Source organism: Rhinoderma darwinii, chromosome 3, assembly GCF_050947455.1.
Source record: "Rhinoderma darwinii isolate aRhiDar2 chromosome 3, aRhiDar2.hap1, whole genome shotgun sequence".
In the NCBI taxonomy this organism is placed as follows: domain Eukaryota; kingdom Metazoa; phylum Chordata; class Amphibia; order Anura; family Rhinodermatidae; genus Rhinoderma; species Rhinoderma darwinii.
The window spans coordinates 22,433,586-22,449,100 of record NC_134689.1 but is presented as its reverse complement, the minus strand read 5'-3'; the positions used below and the strand labels follow the sequence as shown (position 1 = coordinate 22,449,100).

Genomic DNA, 15,515 nt, shown 5'->3' with positions numbered 1-15,515 from the left:
CTGAGCTACGTGGTTTCCGTAACTCCCATAGAAGTGAAGCTCGCCGTGCTATGCTGTTTCCGTAACTCACATTCCCTTCTATGGGAGTTACGGAAACCGCGTAGGCAGCGAAGTCGAGTAAGCTAGAATGGGGTTTAGGGGGCACCGTTCTAGAGACAGCTGCGGGTCCCAGAGGTGGGACCCGCATCTATTGTACATTCATGCCATATCCTGTGGATATGCCATAAATGTCCAAGATGGGAAAACCTCTCTAATTCGTTTTTATTAAAAATTTGTTTTACTTTTTTAGATACAGCTGCTTTGTATTCTCTGTACAGAGTAGCTGTATCTAGCTCTAAATCCTTCTCTCATCAGGTCCGCAGGACTGACGGGTTCACATAACTAAGATGCGATAGATTACAGGTAGATCCTTCATGTCAGAGACACGCATTTTTATAAAAATTCATTAAGAAGTTACACTAATCACACTGACTGATCTGCTTATTAAAAGAAAAAAAAAGCCCCCAAAAGGTTTACATAGTCTTTAATGGGTGACAAAACTTTTTAAAAACTTTTGACATGTCATAGTGACATGTCAGAAGTTTTGATCGGTGGGGGTCCGAGCACTCGGGTGAGCACTGTGCCGCTTTGTTTCTGATCGGGCCTCCTCGGAGCGGTGTACGAGCTCAATAGAAAATCAATGAGTCCATACACAGCTCGCTCAGACCCCCACCGATCAAAACTTCTGACATGTCAAAAGTTTTTTTTAAAAGTTTAGTTACCCTTTAAATGTTTATTAGAATAGCTTTTGGCTCAATAACATATGTTAAAGTTTTCATCTTTTTTTTTTTTATGGACATTCATAGCTTCTTATCATTTCATCCCATGACTGGTTTATTACGGAGCACCCAGCGCTGGTGACCTTCACCCACCAATAATAAAGTAATAAACTGGAGATCTCAAATAGTCAGATCAGCAGGAACTAAGGAGTCTTGTGATAAAACACCAGAATTAACCCATTGCCGTCCAACCTTCAAATAAATGTCTGCCATGTCATACACGGACAGGCTGGGCCTGCCCGATACTTGGCAGCTCTCGTTTCTGGCCCATAGAGGTGGGTCCTACGGGGATATAGAAAGGGGTTGTCCCCATGACACAACCCATTTAACATGCACAATTATCTCTGCCTCACGGGCAGCTTTCGGAGGCATTGGCACCTCTTACTAGAAAAAAAAAGCAACACCCCCTGAGATAGAATAGATGCATGAGTGTGCCAGGGCCACAGATATCAGCAAATAAAATCCCAACCTAGCCGCTGATATACAACGCAGAGGTTTTGCGATGCGATTTTGTCCAGTTTTTGCACGTCAGCCGCTATACGTGGCTTCACGCAGAGGTGACAACTTGTTCCATGGCGCCCCCTGCCTATTCCTCACCTGCTCCGGTTTGTCAGGGGTCTGGATCTCTTCCTCCTCAGTTGACACACTGTTAGACTTGGACTCGGGACGTTTGCGAGTTATGGCCACTGGTTCTGTGACCGCGTGTAGCTCCGGAGTACTACTTTTCCTAGGAGTGGTGTCTTCTTTCTGCTCTTGGCCTTGAGCGATTTCTCCAGTGTTCTCACTGCTGTCTTTTTCAGACATGCTTAAAACATCTAGAATAGAAAAAATAAAACTTAAAGGGGTTGTCCAGTTCAGAAGATCCATGGTCGTACGCCCTATTAGAGAGTTCTGAGGGGGGGGTCCTCTGTTTAGGATCTTCATCTCTTGGCCAGAGTAGAGAGAGGTTATAAAGAACGTCTCTCTCACTCTCTCTGGAGGACCTGTCCTGTATTATACAGACAACCTATTGATATGAATGGGCACTGTGTAATGCCTAATTTCCCCTGTGGTGGTGCTGCAGGGAAATTAAACCGTTACTGTTACAGATTACAGTTGATCACTGGGGGTCACATTGTGATCTGCTAATTGTCAAGGGACCCTTGTAACAAGTAGGGGCTGTCCAAAGTGGAGAACAGAAATTGTGGTGTACAAATATATCAATTATTTATGGATCTATATATACAGTAGATCATAAGTATTGCTTCTAGGGGAGAATACGGGCCCGTAGTATGTATCCATAGGGACTATGTGTGCAGCAATACAAATCCATCATGAATGCGGCTCTGCTAGAATCTCTCCTATGGAAACTACGCCATGCCATTACGAAACTTCAGTGAATAGGGAATATTGCGATTGGGCGAAATGTACTAAATAAAAGCAAGCGGTTTTTAACGGAATTGTGGGACTAGGATTTTTACGCTTTCACTTCAATGTAACATTGGGCGCAGAGGTAAATTACTAACTAAAAGTAAACATGAAAACAGTCACTCAATTGTCCCATCAATTGTCGGCCTTGCCATGAGTGTCACTGCAGTACATGATCAATACATGACCCCCGGTTTGTTTGTTTTTTGCCATTTTTAAATTTCTTCCATATAAGAAATGATATAACCACCAATTCTAAACAGAAATCTGAATTTGGCAGAAAATAACTTTTCAATTCCCGCAAAACACATGGTGACAGTGAGCTCTATTATATAATCACTACTGGTCACTTATATTGTACCGCCGTACGGAAGACGAATTATAAGTAACGCCAGGAAGATAAAAAAGACAGCAAACTTTATAATGTTCTTATTTATCACTTTATTGGGTCAGAAGTTCTATACAGATCCTAAGACGGGTGATTATTCACCTATTGGTGGCATATGCCACGGTATGCCTATACAGTGGCACAGGTTGCAGCCTTCTGTCCGCGGTATACGTCCGAAAATCCTCTTGACGTATTTCTCCAACGGAAGGATCAAACAGTATGTGAACAGAGTCTTAGAGCAAGACTTCCGGATAAATAAATAAATATATATATATATATATATTTATATTTTTTTAACCCCTTAAGGACCACAATAATTTTTTCGTTTTTGTCTCACAGCATTTTATCAGTCATAACTTTTTCATTTTTACGTCTACGTAGCAGTTTAGGGCCTCAGATTTTTGTGGGGTGAGTTGCATATATTTTTTTTTTCGAAATTATTATGGGGTACATATAAGTTAAAGAGTTAACTAAACTTTTATAAAACTTTTGACATGTCATAGTGGCATGACAGAAGTTTTGATGGGTGGGTCCGAGCACTGAGACCCCCACCGATCACTAAAACAAAGCGGCAGAAGCGCTCTGGGGGAGGACTGTGCCGCTTGGTTTCTGATCGGCTTTCCTCGGAGCTGTGTACAGGCTCAATAGAAAGTCTAGGAGTCCGAGGATAGCCGATCAGAAATAAAGCAGCACCGCACTCACCAAGCACTTCTGCCGCTCCATTTTAGCAATCGGCGGGGGTCTCAGTGCTCGGACCACCACTGATCAAAACTTCCCACATGTCACTGTGACAGGTCAAAAGCCTTAAAAAAGTTTAGTTACCCTTTAATGTTTCATTTATATTGATTTTCTCGAATGATGGAATGAATTTCCGCTGTCGTTTTTTTTTTTTTCTGCTGTTATTTTGTCAATCTGAGTCACTTTCTTGAACGTGTCATTACGAGTTTGGGTACACCTAATATGTGGATGTTTTTTAACTTTTAAATATTTTTTTTATGCAATAAAAAAAGATTAAAAATGTAGTGTTTATTGTATTTTTTTTTATGCGTCGCCAATCTTTTTAATCGTAAACTTTATTTACTTTAAGAAAAAAAAATTCTAGTCACATTCGGGGACTTTTAAACTTTTCTTTTTTAACTGTAATGTGATGTCATATGTCTATATTTTACATACGCAGGTATCGGTTAGGGCACACCTACGGTACGAGCTATCAGGGGCTTATACCATACAGGCTCTGGCAACCTTTGTTGGGCCCCAGGATGACTGTATAAAATAGTCAGTCCTGCGGGCACAATGCCAGGGCTGGCGGTGGAAAATAAAGCCCCTCCTTTTGCCTGGGACTGCAGTTCTGGTCCCATTTAAGTGAATGGGAGCGGGCTGCAGAGAACAACAACTCCAGGCATAGCTGCTACGGATGCGTGCGGTGATGTGCCTGGTAAACTAGGAAGAGGCCACAGCATTCGTCGCCCCCTCAGTCAGCTGATCGGTACAAGTGCCGGGAGTTAGACCCCCCACCGATCTGATATTGGTGATCTATCCTAAGGATGGGATCAATAAAAATGTACCCAAAAAACCCCTTTAATAAAATAATTTTACTGTTCTGACCACTGGTGTGTAGTCCACATTGAGCTGCTCAGCAGTGTAAACAATGTGGGTGGGACTTCAGAGTGACTGACAGTTGTGCCGCTGCCGCAGGTTCTGTTCTGCCACAATCCTGTATTAGGAGACACAACAGATGTAATCGCCCCACCAGTCTTGGGAAAGATCCACCTACACTTTAATAAAAACAACCAAATAAAAAAAACTTAAAATAAAATGGAAAATCGGGGGAAAGAAAAAAGTACCACCACTATATAAACAACAGGACTAGTCATAATATAATATCTCTATAGTCTGTGACTGGCAGGGCATGCTGGGAGTTGTAGTTCTTAACATGAACAGTTAGAACACCACTATGTTCAGGCTCTGGAGTGACCCACCAGCTGTAGGACTATAATCTCCAGCATTCCCTGACGAGGCATGCTGTGGCTTGTAGTCCCACGCCTAGCAGAGGTGAGTGACGTTACCTGTGTGCGGTGCGAGATGAGCGGAGGGTCCGGCGTGTGACGTCACCGTGTGTACAGCGCTCCTGCCACGTCACTGACAGCTCCAGTAATCGCAGGGTCAAGGAAACATCCGTGACCCGGAAGTGATCTGTCAGCTGGCAGCGAGCAGTTCCGGGTGGCGTCAGCTGGGCGGAGAGGCTGTGTGTGTCGATGTCGCTGCAGGAAGGACGGGAATTACTGTCTGGGATTGTTCGGTAAGAGCTCCGTGTACTTATATACTGTGTCAGGAGACTATCGGGGTCACCCAAGCGTGTTTTTACTGCGGGGCACTTTACTGGGGCTCTAACCCACTTATTATCATTACAGGTGCTCTTAACCACTCAGCAGCTTAGTGCAGGCGCTCTTACCTAGCTGCACATTTATTATAAGTGCTCTGCTGTACAGGGTAATCGTTATTAGGTGCTCTTACCCACTTATTATCATTATAGGTGCTCTTACCCACTTCGTTTTTTTTGGACAGGGGCCTTCCACTCACTAAGTTGCTCACTGTCTTGACAGGTACTCTTATCCACTCATCTGCTTAGTCCAGGCGCTCTTACCTAGCTGCACAGTGCTGTTATGTGTGCTCTGCTGTACACGGTGATCAATACAGGTGCTCTTATGTACTGATCTGTTTAGGGCAGGGGCTCTTGCTCAATCAACTATTTGGTGTTATTACAGGTGCTCTTAACCACTCATCTTCTTAGTCCAGGCGCTCTTACCTAGCTGCACAGTGTTGTTATATGTGCTCTCCTGTACCGCGGAATCATTACAGGTATTCTTACCTACTGAGCTTCCTTCGACAGGTGCCCCTTACTCACTCAGCTGCCCACTGTCTTATCACTGCTCTTATACACTCAGTAGATTAGTCAGGGAACACTTACCTAGCAGTTCAGTGATTTTTCAGGAACCCTTGGCTAGGGAGGCCTTACCAGTCAATGGCTCTGTTTCATTGCAGGTGCTCTTAACCACTCAGCTGCTCAGTGTCATTTCTAGAGTTAACTATTAGGTGCAGGCGCTCTTATTTACTGAGTCGCTTTGTGTCATTTTTTTGTGCCCTCTCCGCTGCTTGGTACAGATACCCCTGCTCACTTACCTGCCCAGGGGCTCTTAATCACTCAGCTGCACGGAGCAAAGATGCCTTGTACCTATTCAGCTGCTCAAGGCAGGGGCTGTCGCTTAGTCAGCGACTTAATATCATTACAGGGGCTCTTGTGTAGCTGCGCAGTGTTATTATAAGTGTTCCTGTCAACTTTGCTTCTTGTAACAGGGGGTATTAAGCAATAAGTTGCTTGGTGTCATCTCTGGTGCCCTGACCCACTACTTAAAGAGAAACTGTCCCTCTCCTGACATGTCTGTTTCACTAAATACTTATATTCCCCATGAAATATCAATTCTGGAGCATCTTCCCTGCGTTGTTATTCCTCCTAGAAATGTATGAATAAATGAACGACTGCTTGTTACCAGTTGGTGGGGGTGGCCGCGGCATGATCAAAGGGGACTCCCCTCTTCGATTGCATCATTGGAAACCCCGTGTAGCAATCGAAGACTGAGGGAACACTCTGCAGTCAGCTTTGGGGACCTAGAAAGGACTGTTTGGTTTGCCTGCTGTTAGGGAACACTATGAGTTGTCCTACCAGCAGCCTGTGTCATAGTGACAGTGTAATGTATTAGCATACAAGATTATACTAAACATTATTGGTAAAAAAAAAAAGTTATCCCTTCATGGGTTACATTTTTTTGTAAAAGTACAAAAAAAGTGAGCATAAAATATAATTTATTGCCCAAACATTACATAAAAACAAAAAACCTCCACATTAGGCTATGTTCACACGGGGTATTTTGCCGAGTTTTTTGACGCGGAAACCGCGTCGCAAAACTCGGCAGAAACGGCCCGAGAACGCCTCCCATTGATTTCAATGGGAGGCGTCGGCGTCTTTTTCCCGCAAGCAGTAAAACTGCCTCGCGGGAAAAAGAAGCGACATGCCCTATCTTCGGGCGCTTCCGCCTCCGACCTCCCATTGACTTCAATGGGAGGCAGGAGAAAGCGTATATCTCGCTGTTTTATGCCCGCGGCGCTCAATGGCCTCGGGCGAAAAACGGCGCGATAATTGCCGTGAAAATCGGCGTGCAGGGAGAGGAATATCTGCCTCAAAGTTCCAAAAGGAATTTTGAGGCAGATATTCCTCCCCCAAAATACTCTGTGTGAACATAGCCTTAGGTATCTACACGACCGTATTAAACGGAAGAATATATTAAACAGGTTATTTAGCGTGAAATGTGAGCGGGATAAAAAATAAACAGGAAAAGCAATGTTGAAAATAGCACTTCCTATATTTGCGCCGCAAAAATAAATTACATAACTTACACAGTACATTTTTTTTCTAACACCCCGCCCCTCCCCCCAAACTATGCAGGAAAAAATATATAATTTCTCCCGCATAAAACAGGCCACGTCCAGCCACGTCATTGAAAAAATAAAGAAGTTGTGGCTGCTGAAAGGCAGAGAGGCAAAAACAGAAAAAATGATCTGGTCATTAAGAGGTTAAGAACCCGGATAACCCCTTTAAATCAAAAATTGGCTTGGTCCGTAAGGGTTTGAAGTGCCTTATCGCATGCGGTCTAGTAGTTTAGTGATACGGCAGCGCCGCTTGTCCTCGTTTGGAGGTAAAAATCTGACATCAAGTTCAAAGTAATAATAAAGTGCAGTATCGGCGATGTGGAAAACACGTCCAGAAGAAGAGACCGCCTCATCCCGTCCGGTACTGCAAAACCACAACATCTGAGCACTTCGCATTCTTAAAGTGACATGTCACAGTGACATATCAGAAGTTTTGATCGGTGGCGGTCCGAGCACCTAGACCTTCACCGATCGCTGAAATGAAGTGACAGAAGTGCTGGGGTGAGCGCTCAGCGGCTTTGTTTCTGATCAGATTTTCTCAGAGCAGTGTATGGGCTCAATAGAAAGTCTGTACACCGTTCCACAAGCGGCACCAAACTCACTCAAGCGCTTCTGCCACTTCGTTTTAGCGATCGCTGGGGGTCTCGGTGCTTGGACCCCCCCCAATCAAAACTTTCAGATGTCAAGAGATTTAAAAAAGTTTAGTTACCTTATAATCTTATCAAAGTTGACTTGTAGAACGTGATCCTGGTGGTGATACAAGAACAGATGTGGACAGAGAAGAGCAGAGGGGAAACTTTCTTCCAGTGAAGGTCATTTTGCCTTAAGGGGGTTGTCTCAGGAAGACCGATCACTGATCGCCATGGGTTTGGCTTCTCTACACATTTCCCCTGCAGGGACCAATCAATGAACAGACATCCATGTAATGTATGGATGTGGCAGGTCAGCCAGAGCATCTCCGTTCTGGCACATAGAGTTGGTTCCTGAGCATAGGACCCAACTTTATTAGTCCATGTGCCCCAATAGGGGTTTTGCCGTGGTGAGACGACCCCTTTAACGACCCCTTTAATTCTGATTATGCTATTGGTGACTAAAAATCCATACATTGTTCTCCTTTGACACCATCTTAATGTTAATATATTTGTGCAGTAAAAGTTCTCATTTCAAGAGTTATTTGAGCAATTTGCAGACAATTCTTTGATGACAATGACGCTGCTGACTGTGGGCTATCATGTGGATCTGGTTTTAGCTTCTATGGAACTTGTTTTTGGCTGTCTGTTGCTTATGTTGTAAGTGACAAATATGTCCAGTGTTTTCACTATGGTTACAAATAGATTAACCACTCTCTTGTTTTCATCTGTCTTGCACAGGGGCACGGCTACAAGAAAATGGTGGAGAAGACCAAGCTTCAGCTTTTAGCAACCAATGAGAGATCTGCTTAAGATTCCTGTCTGGACCCGCTGTATTTTTATGATCAAATGGAAAGGTTTTTTTCTTGTCTCTCTTCCCTGCCCCTCTTCCTCCTCCTCTGCAGCAGCCTGACAGGAGTGCTCTCCAATGCCCAAATATTGCCAAATAATACCCATCTGCTCAGCCTCCGTAATGCGTCCTTACAGGCTCAGCTGCAGATCTCTACCAACTCTCACCGGGACCAGATCGCCAAGGAAGGAAGCAGTACTGTGATCGAGTGCAACCTAAACGCCAGTCAGAATGGGGACGTGGTATGGTTTAACTCCAAAGGGCATCCACTGGGAGAAGTGGAAGGAGGTAAGTAGCGTGTCCGCTCTAATAGGGCATATATTCAACTCTGGGCAAACACTAACATTTTGTCACACGTTTAGACCCAAAACCGTTTCCTAAAGTTTTACCTGGTCACTGACGATGAGGAATTCCCCTGAAATGACACTTTAAAGAGAATGTTCACATTTTCTTTTCGTGTCATTTTTGCGTTCCAAATTTTGTTTAATTTCCAAAATTTATTTTTTAATATATCTTTATAGTGGTCAGGGCTTACTTTTTCTAAAACACAATAGGCATGGATTTTAAAGATAACATACTGCCACCACTAGAGGGAGCTGACTGTATACTGTATGTATACAGTCAGCTCCCTCTAGTGGCAGCTGCAGGCAGCCAGAAAGTTTTCTTTTAAATCTAAAGCCCTATATCAGAAAAACAGAAATACATGAATTTATTTTTATAAGGGTGAACATTTACTTACAGAAATTAGAGACTTGAAGCTTTCTAGGAATTTAAAGGGAGTTGTGCATTGATGCTGCGCTGCAGACTGGCCAGGCAGACGTGTGACATCGCTGGTGTCTGCCGGCCCGCTGCCTGTACGTGACTCTGGGTACCTCCAATAATTGGAGTTGGACAATAATGGTAGGAGTCCGGCTCCCTGAACTGTGGCCGGTCCAGGAAATACTGCCGACCTACGGTCCGTATATCATGGACCAAACACGGCCGTGTGAGTAATGCCCAACATACAGACTTTATTCTGGACGGTAAAATTTCACATTCATTACAATGTCCGATACTAATGACCCGGGATCTTTCCAGCCAAGATTTTGACAGTGTTAAAGGGGAATCCTCTTTAAATCCAGGTGGATTTCCCGTTTTATTATTTAGTGTCCCATCACTTATCATAGCAGTTTTAGTAATGACATTTTATATAATTATGTTGCTGATTTACTTTGGTACTGTAACTTTTTGCTTTATGTTGTTCTGCTTTAAATAATACAGGAGGAAAGTGGCTGATCTCCTCCAGCGGAGCCCTAAATATCACCAGCGTGACATTCGCTGACCGGGGGAGGTACACCTGTATGTGTCCGGTGGGTAATGCCACCTCCTATTATACCGTAACCCTCCGTGTGACTTATACATCGGGCGATATGGGCATTTATTACGTGATCGTCTGCTTGGTGACCTTCACCATCACCCTTATCATGAATATCACTCGGCTCTGCATGATGAGCAGTCACCTGCGAAAGACCGAGAAAGCCATCAACGACTTCTTCCGTACTGAAGGGGCTGAGAAGCTTCAGAAGGCCTTTGAGATCGCAAAACGTATCCCAATTATCACCTCCGCTAAAACCCTGGAGCTGGCCAAGGTGACGCAGTTTAAAACCATGGAGTTTGCCCGTTACATAGAGGAACTGGCCAGAAGTATTCCCCTGCCCCCGCTCATCTTCAACTGCAGAACTTTTATGGAGGAAATGTTTGAGGCTGTGCGATTGGATGACCCGGACCATATTAACAAAGATCACGTGGGTGGAATCTACACTATTAGTCAAGGTATGAACCGCAGTGGATCTCCTGCTAGTGATTCAGAAGACGGCTCTATCCAGGGGCAGGAGATAGCCGTCAATGTGTCTGTTCATCCTCAGTGCGAGACTCAGAGTATTCACACCAACCATTCTCAGGACGGTGTCCAGTCAGCCTGCCTGGAGGAGGTTATTACCGTAGTGGATCAGGACACGCCACTCGAAGCCACGGCAAATCATCTGAACTCCACGGTGGACCCTAAAACGGAGCTCCACGGTGGACCCTAAAACGGAGCTCCACGGTGATCCCTAAAATGTGTTACAAATAGTGTGAATTATGCAGGTCACCTCATTCTCCACGTTGTTACAGATTTGAGTATAGTAGGGTTTCCCTACTGCTAGCATCTAGTTCATACTGTCTTTAAGCGACACTCCAGTCCAACTATTGATAATGTATGGTCCACTTACATGCTGCCCCGCTCCTGAACGATCTGGTCCCCCGTTTTCTCCTCTTCAAGACGACCGCCGCAGTCTCAGACTTCGCTATGGAGAGCTTCTTCGGGAGTCTGAGATACGCCTTCACCCTCCATTGCCTTTTGATTGACGAGCACTGACGGCGTCGGCCCCTGTGTCAACATCATCATTGCTCGTCCATCGGAGGGGTTAGGGGGTGTCTCAGCCTGAGTAGGCGATGTATGACTTCTCTTTTTGACGTTGAGTCATGCAGCGCCCTCTTAGGACTGGGTGTTGCAATTCTAGTGTGGATACCAAAATGCGGGTATGTTATGGCTGCATGTAACCAGTCTAAAGGGTAAATCCATTCCAGTATCTTTGTCGAACTTGTCATAAATTCATGTGAGCCCCGACCACCATCTTCTTCCAGAACGATGGAGCGGTCATTCCCTATAGAGAATCGAGACCCTTTTAACACCGCTCAGGAAACGCAACGTGGTCATGAATGGTCCTTTGCATATCTGAGTAGTGCCAAAGGTATATAGGAGTGCTATAGTACGGGAAATTGGCTGAGGTCTAAACTCACGGACCCCACTGATGTGATATTTTCATACCGTATATTCTATCTTTACATGAATTTCTTGAAGGTTGTGATTAAAGGACGCTCTCCTGACATGTCTGTATTAGTAAATATTTGCATTCCTGATCAAATAACCATTTTGCCACATATTTACTCTGCGGTGTGTCATTCCTCTGTTACTCCTCCTGGAAATGTATGAAAATATTGACAACTCTGTGTTACAATGCCCATTGTCAATTAGGTGTGTTCCTACCCAGTCTAAATCTGTCCAATCAGTGCTGACAATGTCAGGGTAGAGACACTTGCCCCAGTTGTCGATTTAGTCATGGATCAGTTTTAGATGGCTGTCAATACATGTAACAACCATTAAAAGCGGATCTGTGACATGGGATTTGGCAAGGGAACTACTAGTTCCCTGGCGGGCTATCGGCGGCGCGATGACACATACTCACCGAGGAAGCGGGGTCCTCTTCAGGTGTGGTCTCGTCTTCACGGGTTCTGTGAAGGTAACGCGATGTCATCACGCCGCCTTGACAGATCCCGTGCAGACGAGAGACCACACCTGAAGAAGACGAGAGACGGCGCTGCATCAGTGAGTTTGTACGGCAGCCGAAAGTTAAATGTAGTGTATTGTTGCGCTCACTACAAGGGTAGAGTGGCGCTAGTACAGGGGGCATTGTACATAGTGGTCAACTGTAGTGAATTTTCCGGGACTGTCCAGAATTTACAGAGACAGTCCCTGAAAATTCCTACAAGGAGGGTGTGTGTGGCATGTATCGGGGGCTGTGTGGCATGTATGGGGGGCAGTGTGGCATCATCTACGGGAGGCAGTGTGGCATCATCTACGGGGAGGCTGTGTAGCATCTACAGGGGGGCTGTGTGGCATGTATCGGGGGCTGTGTGGCATCACCTACAGGGGGGCTGTGTGGCATCTACAGGGGGGCTGTGTGGCATCTACAGGTTGTCTGTAAAAATAAGTCAAGAGAAAATAGTGTCTAGGTGAACATGTGACCTTTCTTTGGGTGTTTTCAGGGGGACGGGGAAAAAAAAAGCCTGACCAATGAAATTCATCAGTTTTTTTAACGGCCATGGAAAACTGATGCAAAATGGATGTAAAACGGCCATTAAAAACGGAAAGACGGACTGGAAATGGGTGAAAATTTGGAGACACACTGATGCAAAATGGCCATGAAAAACTGACAGTTGATCAGTTTTTAATGGCCATTTTTTTTCACTGTCGTGTGACTGTCGCCACTGGCCAAATTTATATTCCGGTCTCTGAATTAGATTTTCTATATTCATGGTTACTTAGGTTTGATAAAGAGCCACGTCCATCACGTCCCATGTTCCTTCAAAAGCAATCAAATCATTTATCGGGATCAATTGATCGTTATTTCTCTGTTTTTTTTTTTTATATAGCGCCAAAATATTGCGCAGTACTTTTCATCATTCACGTCAGTCCCTGTTACCAACGGGGCTCACAATCTAATTTCCCCGATATCCGACACACACTAGGACCAGTTTCAGGGGAAACCAATTCACCTCTCCGTATGTTCCTGGAGCATGGGAAGAAATAGAGGAGGGGAGGTTGCGGGAGCACAGACATTGCAGACTGAATTATTTTTGACTGAAGTGGGGAAGTGATCTATGGGACATATGGGTTCCTGCCCTGGTATAAGAAGACGGGCTCTGTGGCACTTTATCGTCCTACATTCATAGCAATAGTAAAGTGTGCACAGAGCCGGACACATGCAGGACACATTCATGCTCCTATTTCCCATACTGCTCTGAAGGCAGGAAACCAAGTTTGTGCCACAGTGCGGTACCAGGCAGACCTCTCACTGACCTCAAAAACAGGGGAGCAAGTACGACTTATGTGAATGGGGTGAGCTTTTTATTTGGAGTTATCCTTTAACGGCTATGCGAATTTTTTTAAGGGCTTATTCAGACGAACGTTGCGTTTTTGCTCACGCAAAAAAACGCGGCGTTTTGCGCGCGCAAAAACCACTTGACAGCTCTGTGTGTCATCCGTGTATGATGCGCGGCTGCGTGATTTTCGCGCAGCCGCCATCATAGAGATGAGTCTAGTCGACGTCCGTCACTGTCCAGGGTGCTGAAAGAGTTAACTGATCGGCAGTTAACTCTTTCAGCAACCTCGACAGAGAATGCCGATCACAATATCGAGAAACCTGTTAAAAAAAAAAAAGTTCGTACTTACCGAGAACTTCCCTCCCGGCCGTTGCCTTGGTGACGCGCCTCTCGACATCGGGCCCCACCTCCCTGTATGACGCCGCAGTCCATGTGACCGCTGTAGCCTGTGCTTGGCCTGTGATTGGCTGGAGCTGTCACTTGGACTGAATTGTCATCCCGGGAGGTCAGACTGGAGGGAGAAGCCGGGAGTTATCGGTAAGTCAGAACTTTTTTTTTTTACACGTTCATGTTTATTGGGATCGGAAGTCACTGTCCAGGGTGCTGAACCAGTTTAACTCTTTCAGCCCCCCCTGACAGTGACTATCTCCTGACGTCGCGTCCCGGAAATTTTTTTGCCGGGTTCGGTCAAAACGAGTTCGGCCGAACCCGGTGAAGTTCGGTTGTCCGGGTTCGCTCATCTCAAAGACACTCCGTTTGGATGTTTGTAAACAGAAAAGCACGTTGTGCTTTTCTGTTTACATTCATCCTTTTGACAGCTGGTGCCCGAAACAGGCAGTTCGCATGGAAGTGCTTCCGTGTGACCTGCGTGGTTTTCACGCACCCATTGACTTCAATGTGTGCGTGATGCGCGAAATACGCGGAGATATTGAACATGTCGCGCTTTTTGCGCAGCAGACAAACGCTGCGCAAAAAGCACGGACTGTCTGTACTGCCCCATAGACTTGTATTGGTCTGTGTGTGGCGCGTGAAAACCACGCGGCACGCACGGACCCAATACACGTTCGTGTGAATCCCCCCTAACAGTATGACATTGCTCCAATGCATTTAAAATATAGAATGAATCAACTTTGCATATAGTCTTAATTAAGAAAAACTCTTAGGGTATGTTCACACGGCCTATTTACGGACGTAATTCGGGCGTTTTGGCCCCGAATTACGTCTGAAAATAGCGCCTCAATAGCGCTGACAAACATCTGCCCATTGAAAGCAATGGGCAGACGTTTGTCTGTTCACACGAGGCGTATATTTACGCGCCGCTGTCAAATGACGGCGCGTAAATAGACGCCCGCGTCAAAGAAGTGACCTGTCACTTCTTTGGCCGTAATTGGAGCCGCTATTCATTGACTCCAATGAATAGCAGCGCTAATTACAGCCGTAATTGACGCGGCGTTCAAGCGCCTGCACATGCCGGTACGGCTGAAATTACGGGGATGTTTTCAGGCTGAAACATCCCCGTAATTTCAGCCGTTACGGACCCCCGCCGTGTGAACATACCCTTACCGTTTTGTGTATACAGCTCCTATGCAGACCTATGTGTCTCTATGGCTAAAATCTACAAACAAACCCTGTGTAGTTCCTGCAGACAGTAGGTTGGAAAGACGAGGGATTGGAGTGACAAATGACTGCAGTATCAGACTACACAGGGATTGTTTGTAGTCCGCTGCCATAGAGAGACATAGGTCTGCAGAGGAACTGTATACACCAAACGGTAGGATATTGTTAATCAAGACTATTTGCAAAGTTGCTCCAGTTTTTATTTTAGATGCATCGACACATTGAAGGAGACAAAAACAAAACACGTGAACCTTCCGTAGGTTTGTTTTTTTTTGGTTTGTTTTTTTTTTTTTTTTTTTTGCATTATATTTCCGCAGGCGCGATAGTCGTCTCAAATTCCATTTAGGTTCGTTTTAGACTTGTACGTTGTTGTGTATCTGGTCGTTCTGGCGATGAAGCCTGAAAATAGCGCCTTTTCTTTTAAGAGTAATTAGTTTTTTTTATTACATCGGCAGCGTAAAGATGACCTTTTTTTTTAGGATTTCTTTCCGGTGATATGACGGATCTATTCTTCCAGTATTGCTACGTCATGTATATCCTACATTCATGTGTATTATTTTCGCTTGTTTAGATCTGACAATCATCTACCGCATCATTCCTGATCAATCACGTATTCTCTTCGGTAGACGTGTTCTTGT

General features: G+C 45.0%; 2 protein-coding genes across 4 annotated transcripts in view; one reads left to right on the top strand and one right to left on the bottom strand.

The window, feature by feature from the left end:
* The window catches only part of FAM114A2 (family with sequence similarity 114 member A2), a 38,735-nt gene extending 33,934 nt beyond the window's left edge, over positions 1 to 4,801 (bottom strand). Inside the window, exons 1-2 of one of the 3 annotated variants that reach the window (XM_075856114.1) lie at positions 4,680 to 4,801; positions 1,416 to 1,633 (exon numbers count right to left, since the gene is read on the bottom strand). In XM_075856114.1, coding sequence (XP_075712229.1) covers positions 1,416 to 1,622 — 207 coding nt within the window. In that variant the 5' untranslated portion in view covers positions 1,623 to 1,633; positions 4,680 to 4,801. The other 2 variants (XM_075856116.1, XM_075856115.1) reach the window with 2 other exon arrangements.
* On the top strand, positions 4,796 to 11,484 carry MFAP3 (microfibril associated protein 3). The gene is made up of 3 exons (XM_075856117.1): positions 4,796 to 4,912; positions 8,469 to 8,865; positions 9,838 to 11,484. Exons 2-3 carry the CDS (start codon positions 8,577 to 8,579, stop codon positions 10,644 to 10,646), a joined length of 1,098 nt encoding a protein of 365 aa, XP_075712232.1. The 5' UTR covers positions 4,796 to 4,912; positions 8,469 to 8,576; the 3' UTR covers positions 10,647 to 11,484.
* Positions 11,485 to 15,515: the final 4,031 nt, after the last annotated feature.

What these genes read in the sequence shown, in the direction of transcription:
- MFAP3 (XM_075856117.1), top strand. Translation starts at nt 8,577, where the DNA reads ATGGAAAGGTTTTTTTCTTGTCTCTCTTCCCTGCCCCTCTTCCTCCTC. An exon ending in ACTGGGAGAAGTGGAAGGAG is followed by an intron (nt 8,866 to 9,837) that starts GTAAGTAGCGTG and finishes TAAATAATACAG; the next exon opens with GAGGAAAGTGGCTGATCTCC.